This window comes from Coregonus clupeaformis, unplaced genomic scaffold (assembly GCF_020615455.1).
Source record: "Coregonus clupeaformis isolate EN_2021a unplaced genomic scaffold, ASM2061545v1 scaf0782, whole genome shotgun sequence".
In the NCBI taxonomy this organism is placed as follows: domain Eukaryota; kingdom Metazoa; phylum Chordata; class Actinopteri; order Salmoniformes; family Salmonidae; genus Coregonus; species Coregonus clupeaformis.
The window spans coordinates 201,820-209,632 of NW_025534237.1; the positions used below are offsets into that span (position 1 = coordinate 201,820).

At 45.7% G+C, this 7,813-nt stretch overlaps 1 protein-coding gene across 1 annotated transcript; it reads left to right on the forward strand.

The window, feature by feature from the left end:
• Positions 1–46: 46 nt before the first annotated feature.
• On the forward strand, positions 47–1,879 carry LOC123485651 (mitotic-spindle organizing protein 1). The gene is made up of 3 exons (XM_045216722.1): positions 47–306; positions 620–765; positions 1,273–1,879. Exons 1-3 carry the CDS (start codon positions 252–254, stop codon positions 1,294–1,296), a joined length of 225 nt encoding a protein of 74 aa, XP_045072657.1. The 5' UTR covers positions 47–251; the 3' UTR covers positions 1,297–1,879.
• Positions 1,880–7,813: the final 5,934 nt, after the last annotated feature.

The following is a 7,813-nucleotide window of genomic DNA, read 5'->3' on the forward strand; positions in this document are numbered from 1 at the left end:
CTCATAACCAATCAGATTGAAGATTTCAAAACGCTCCAAATTTACATCAACGTCACTTCCTTTCGCTTCTTGTGTGGTCGTTAGCAAGCTAACTAGCAAAGTATCTACTCATGGTAGAATTTAGCAACAAATGTACAATTTCTAATTTATCCAAATGACGGGTTTGTTATAGCAGAATTATTTTTGTAAATTAGCTTGAACTGTTGAAGTTGCTGTTTGAGTTAATCTCGGAGGTCCCACAATAACTGATCATGGCTAGCAGTGCTAATGCTAACAACATGAATGCTGTCCGAGAAACGATGGATGGTGAGTTAGCTAACGTTAGTTTGCTAGGTTATGATAATGTCTGTTGTAGCACGTAGATATGTGTTTTACTAATGTGACACATACACTACTGATTGCAATGCCTAAAGATTGCCTTGACAGTAAGGTAGCTAGCTAGGTAAATAGCTAGCTAGCTAACGTTATCATATTTCGTTCTGTACCCATGGCAACAACTCCACCACACAGCAGTATTAGTCAGAATGCTTTTATCTTGAAACGTGACATGGTTTAAACTATACAGCTTGTTATATGCCAGACATATTTTTATATTTTCTCTCTTACTTTTCCCCACAAGTGCTGCTGGAGATCTCTAGGCTGCTGAACACAGGGCTGGACATGCAGTCTCTGTCTATCTGTGTCAGGCTGTGTGAGCAGGGCATCAACCCAGAGGCCCTGTCCTCTGTCATCAAGGAGCTACGTAAAGCCTCCGATTCACTAAAGGTAAGGCCAGGGTCAGGGGGACAGGGATAAGTACTTACAGAACTGAGACGCAATAGAACAAGGTTGCCCACACTTTTGAGAACCAAATGTTGTCTGGGCCAAGTTTGTCCCGTGGGCCCTGCTATAGAGACTCACTACTCTGTACAGGACGGTAGCTCTCCAGGAACTGGGTTGGAGAGCCCTGAGATTTGCTGTACAGGACGGTAGCTCTCCAGGAACTGGGTTGGAGAGCCCTGTCATAGATTCTGCTCTGTACAGGACGGTAGCTCTCCAGGAACTGGGTTGGAGAGCCCTGTCATAGATTCTGCTCTGTACAGGACAAGGTCAATTGTTGTGGTTATCCTTCACATAACTGCCAGTGTTTTTATGAGTCCATTATGCTTCAATCTGACTGATAGGCTACTCTTTCTGACTGGATCTAGATACCTCCATCTCTGCCTCACCACTGTTGCATGTTGCACCTGATGTGTAAAAAATATGACAATATGTGTCTGCCTTCTGTTCCAGGCCTCAGAAAACTGCACCAACTGAAGATCCGAGACCGATCCCAACAGAACAATGCTGCTGAGTGGAAGTCTTTTCACGCTGTCAAGTTTCAAAATATTGCCAAATAGTGAGCTTCTATTACCCTGACCTATTCCTCGTGCCTCTGTATTTGACCCCTGGCTTCATTTGAAGGAAAATGGTGTGTGTAACATTTGGTCTGTAAACGTCAGAGGCCAATTCTCCTTGACTTTTGTGTTCCTGTCATCAGCTTGGCGTGCAATCTGACAATATGAATGACTGCAATGCCCAGATATCCAATGTTTCAGTACCCCTCCCTCCCTCAGAATCATATAGGTTGTCAGTTCAGTCGTCTCTCTTCTGACTGAAGGATACATTGATTGGCACTCCCAATCATCACACAGTGCTACAATGATGGGTTGTTTTCGATTCCTTTATGGCTTTTTGGATGTGTAAAAAAACGGTCAATAATTTATTGAGAATTGTGTTTAGTTTTATATGAATTTAATGTCTCTTTTTTCTTCAACATCTGGCATGTCATTTTTTTTTTCAAAGTGTCCAGGATTGTCAATGATGGATTCAACTCAAGATTAAAAGCAGTTGCATTTTATATCCACAAGGTGGCAGTGTTTCTTTAATTATCCATTAGATCATGATGGATTCAGAGGTACGATCCAGTTTACCAGTAGAAAAGTTTGCCTAATTAAATAAAAAAAAGTCATAAATAAGCATAGATACTATATCCTCCTAGTCATCTGTCTGCAATGTTCTTCTGTTGAGGAATTCTCTGAAAAGGACACCTGTCTTTCAATTGGAGATCTCAGGAACATTTCTCTGTACCCATAATACAAATGAAGGAGGTCATCTAGGGTGGGTGTTTCTTTTTGGAAGTGCAAGATGAACTGTCAACATGAAGGCTGCTGGTTGCAGGTAGTCTACCATTGTTCCCTTCCGCATGGCCCTTGGAAGGTGCACTGTGGCTGAGCATGTGCTTCCCCCAAATGTGTGTTGTGGGAGCAGTAAGACAAATGTGGTCTATCAAATACAGCCAGGCATTTATTAGATGTATCTACCCAGGCAAAACATATGTAGTGTATTGGCATCTCTGGGTTGGGGCCCCCAGTCTATCATCATGACAAATGATGGGCATCACAGACTCATTTTAATCTCCATAACAAGAGACTCACTGTGTTGGAAATTAATGAAAACAAGATTGTCTTTCATTTGAGTTGATGTGAAACGCACAGGCAGCCAGCTGCTAAATGTGGAGGAGTGAAGAAGAGAAGAAAAATCAACATTTAGCTTCAGTAGGTGAGAAAATACTTTAATTTGTTCCCCGCCGCTGGCTCGGAGAAAATTAGCTCGTTTGTCTAACGGCCATCTGTTTGGTATTTGATATGTGCTGCGCGCGGACCCACCGTATTGAATACCCAGCGAGATGAACAGCACGCGCTCGAGTAGGAGGCGCGCTCATCATCTCATCTTGAGGCGCTCTGGAAGTATGAGAGCTTATCAACGTCATGTTGTAGGCTACAATAATAGCTGATGACCAATGCGGATGTTTGGATACAGCCATCTGAGACAAACCACATTACAATCAACGATGATTACATTACGAATATATTGTAGGCCTACAGTCAATGATGGAAATCAGGCCTATCTTTGTTATCATCACATTTCCAAATAGCTCAATCGTCTGCTTGTAGCACTTAAAGCGGCAATCAACAGTAGAAACAATAACAAAGCGATTCCCCACCCCTGTTTTGGTAAAGGGCTGAAGGATGGGGCTGGAGAAATTTAACCGATCTAAAATTCATAGTTGGAGCTATGGATGCAAGGACTGACAATCCATGATATCAAAATGATCGTTTAAACCATGTTTTGAGGCTATATAGTGTTTGTTTACATTTTCTTTGTTTACAAACATTGGAGTAAAACAAGCTTATATTTGTGTTCTGATGGGGTACGACAGTTGAACTAAGCTCATGAGGCATTTATAAGTTATATTCTTCAAGAATATGTGGGCACATGTCATTAACTTACACCAATAAGTCCAAAAATGGATGTAGCAACCGCTGATTGCCCCTTTAAATATTGTGACCTTAGTATAGGCTACTCAATACAGTGTACTACCTAGAAGCCTTTTCCATAGACATAGTGACTATTACAGCAGTTACTTCAATCCTAGGCCTATAGTCAGATCAACAATGAGTGACTCTTCCTCTGGAACACAGCCTAGCAACTCCATTACCATTAGTTCACTGAAGCAGAGAGAGCAGGGAGGTCTAAAAGGTGGCCTTGCCCCTGTTCTCAATCAAGCCTAATACAATTAAAGTGTGTTTCTGTCAATAAAAATAATCAGGATTTGGAACGGAGCTGAGCTGGCCTTGACTCCTGCTGTTTGCTTTGTTCATTAACAGGAGATGAGCAGATGGCTGCTGGTCTGACGGTCGCTTTGCCTCTCCTCTCTCTACCCTGTCTGTCTGTCTCCTCTCTCTACCCTGTCTGTCTGTCTCCTCTCTCTACCCTGTCTGTCTGTCTCCTCTCTCTACCCTGTCTGTCTGCCTCCTCTCTCTACCCTGTCTGTCTGTCTCCTCTCTCTACCCTGTCTGTCTGCCTCCTCTCTCTACCCTGTCTGTCTGTCTGTCTCCTCTCTCTACCCTGTCTGTCTGCCTCCTCTCTCTACCCTGCCTGTCTCCTCTCTCTACCCTGTCTGTCTCCTCTCTCTACCCTGTCTGTCTGTCTGTCTGTCTGTCTGTCTGTCTGTCTGTCTGTCTGTCTGTCTGTCTCCTCTCTCTACCCTGTCTGTCTGCCTACTCTCTCTACCCTGTCTGTCTCCTCGCTCTACCATGTCTGTCTGCCTCCTCTCTCTACCCTGTCTGTCTCCTCTCTCTACCCTGTCTGTCTGTCTCCTCTCTCTACCATGTCTGTCTTCCTCCTCTCTCTACCCTGTCTGTCTGTCTCCTCTCTTTACTCTGTCTGTCTGTCTCCTCTCTCTACCCTGTCTGTCTGTCTCCTCTCTCTACCATGTCTGTCTGTCTCCTCTCTCTACCCTGTCTGTCTGTCTCCTCTCTCTACCCTGTCTGTCTGTCTCCTCTCTCTACTCTGTCTGTCTGTCTCCTCTCTCTACCCTGTCTGTCTGTCTCCTCTCTCTACCATGTCTGTCTGTCTCCTCTCTCTACCCTGTCTGTCTGTCTCCTCTCTCTACCCTGTCTGTCTGTCTCCTCTCTCTACCCTGTCTGTCTGCCTCCTCTCTCTACCCTGTCTGTCTCCTCTCTCTACCCTGTCTGTCTGTCTCCTCTCTCTACCATGTCTGTCTTCCTCCTCTCTCTACCCTGTCTGTCTGTCTCCTCTCTCTACTCTGTCTGTCTGTCTCCTCTCTCTACCCTGTCTGTCTGTCTCCTCTCTCTACCATGTCTGTCTGTCTCCTCTCTCTACCCTGTCTGTCTGTCTCCTCTCTCTACCCTGTCTGTCTGTCTCCTCTCTCTACTCTGTCTGTCTGTCTCCTCTCTCTACCCTGTCTGTCTGTCTCCTCTCTCTACCATGTCTGTCTGTCTCCTCTCTCTACCCTGTCTGTCTGTCTCCTCTCTCTACCCTGTCTGTCTGTCTCCTCTCTCTACCCTGTCTGTCTGCCTCCTCTCTCTACCCTGTCTGTCTTCTCTCTCTACCCTGTCTGTCTGTCTCCTCTCTCTACCCTGTCTGTCTGTCTCCTCTCTCTACCCTGTCTGTCTGTCTCCTCTCTCTACCATGTCTGTCTGTCTCCTCTCTCTACCCTGTCTGTCTGTCTCCTCTCTCTACTCTGTCTGTCTGTCTCCTCTCTCTACCCTGTCTGTCTGTCTCCTCTCTCTACCATGTCTGTCTGTCTCCTCTCTCTACCCTGTCTGTCTGTCTCCTCTCTCTACCCTGTCTGTCTGTCTCCTCTCTCTACTCTGTCTGTCTGTCTGTCTCCTCTCTCTACCCTGTCTGTCTGTCTCCTCTCTCTACCATGTCTGTCTGTCTCCTCTCTCTACCATGTCTGTCTGTCTCCTCTCTCTACCCTGTCTGTCTGTCTCCTCTCTCTACCCTGTCTGTCTGTCTCCTCTCTCTACCCTGTCTGTCTGTCATCTCTCTACCGTGCCTGTCTGACTCCTCTCTCTACCTTGTCTGTCTCCTCTCTCTACCCCGTCTGACTCCTCTCTCTACCTTGTCTGTCTCCTCTCTCTACCGTCGGTCTCCTCTCTCTACCCTGTCTGTCTGTCTGTCTGTCTGTCTGTCTGTCTGTCTGTCTGTCTGTCTGTCTGTCTGTCTGTCTGTCACCTCTCTCTACCCTGTCTGTCTGACTCCTCTCTCTACCATGTCTGTCTGTCTCCTCTCTCTACCCTGTCTGTCTGTCTCCTCTCTCTACCTTGTCTGTCTCCTCTCTCTACCCCGTCTGACTCCTCTCTCTACCTTGTCTGTCTCCTCTCTCTACCGTCGGTCTCCTCTCTCTACCCTGTCTGTCTGTCTGTCTGTCTGTCTGTCTGTCTGTCTGTCTGTCTGTCTGTCTGTCTGTCTGTCTGTCTGTCTGTCTCTCTCTCTACCCTGTCTGTCTGACTCCTCTCTCTACCATGTCTGTCTGTCTCCTCTCTCTACCCTGTCTGTCTGTCATCTCTCTACCGTCGGTCTCCTCTCCCTACCCTGTCTGACTCCTCTCTCTACCCTGTCTGTATCCTCTCTCTACTCTGTCTGTCTCCTCTCCCTTCTCCTCTCTCCTGCCTCTCTCTAGCCCTGTTTATAACTGTCGCTTTCATGCGTCCTTCGTCCTGATCTCTACCCTGTCTGTCTGCCTCCTCTGTCTACTGTCTGTCTGCCACCTCTCTCTACCATGTCTGTCTGTCTCCTCTCTCTGCCCTGTCTATCTATCTCCTCTCTCTACCCTGTCTGTCTGTCTCCTCTCTCTACCATGTCCTTCGTCCTGATCTTGTCCTGATCTTGCCAGTTTACACTTTTAAGATCTGATCAAAATCAGTTCACAATGTGTCTTTTAATCGTCTACACCTGTCTGAAAATGTGGGCACAATCAGAATGAGTACAAGATCAGGACAAAGGGCGCATGTTAGAACCAGGTATAAACGTGGCTAATGTCTCGGTCTGTCTGTCTCTCTCTCTCTTTCCAGTCTCTCCATCCCTCTCTCTCTCTCCCTCTCTTCCTCCCTCCCTGTGTGTGAGTGTGTGAGTATGTGTGGGTGATGCTCCGAGGGGTATAGGAGGGACGATGAGTGGATCCAGCTGTTAGGAGGGCCTGCCTGGACGGAGACGTCAGATCCTTTCCCCTAAATACACACACACACTGCGGGCCCTGCACCTGGGCCTTGTTAAAGAGGTAATGACGGTAGCTACAGGGTAAACAACTGTAAACGACTGGTGCTGATTGGTGATTGGCTGAACAGGAGCAGGAAGTATGACTGAAGTCTGATACTTGTGTTTGTTCCTGGGGTTGTTTTGCTGTTTCTATGCTCCTTCGGGACAATAAAGATATATTGAATTTAAATTAATTGAATTGAATGAGAGCTGTCAGTGTGGTAAAGCAGATTTAATAGATATATTCTGAGCTTTGTACTGAGAAACTTGAATTGAGAAATAGATGTATGAAAGTGGACAGTTTATTACCAAGACATCTCCAAATGTGTCATTGAGTGAATAGGATGGGCTGCAGTACAGTACAATGATATATTTCAATAGAAACCCTTTATGAAAGGGTTGGATATCACTGAGCCCAAGTCCAACATAATAACACTCCTCTCATTCTCTTTCTCCTATTAAACATTTATCTTTATCCAGGGTTGATTGAGACTTTAACCTCGTTCTGAATGTGGAAAGTGCTATTGCTTAGAGACATTTTTTTCCACAATAGAGGTTTGAATAATGTCATTCATTCATATGCCCTGGCCTGTTACATTGGCCAGTGTTTTTACTCCAGAAAGGAAACCTGCCAGAAGGAGATGATGAGGGGTGTGATAATGCTGTGTCAACATGTTTCACTACTTGTTACCGGTGAAATTTTTCGCTTTCCATCTCTCTCTCGTTCTCTCTCTCTCTCTCGTTCTCTCTCTCTCTCGTTCTCTCTCTCTCTCTCTCTCTCTCTCGTTCTCTCTCTCTCTCTCTCTCTCTCTCTCTCTCTCTCTCTCTCTCTCTCTCTCTCTCTCCCCATCTCTTTCTTTCTTTCTTTCTCTCTCACTCTGTTGATATCATCTACGTGCTAGTTTTTAGAAACCAGGCACAAATCAATGGCATACCAATCCCACCTCATGCAGAATAAAGCTCTGTGCTTTCAGAGGGGATGGTAGAATGGCATTAAAGTGAACAATAATGGCACTGCTTTCATCTGAGTGTTGCATTCAATGCATTTCTGTATTCTTCATCTGAAGAAACCATTAAAACCCCCTTACGCTGCCAGTGATAGGTCACCTGTCCTTGGCTTGTCATTCTCAGGACCAATAAACTGACACACGTGGTTGTTCTCATTCAAATGTATTGAGGGACTGATGGGTTGATCATTAGAAGACATAAGACTGGGACAAATGAG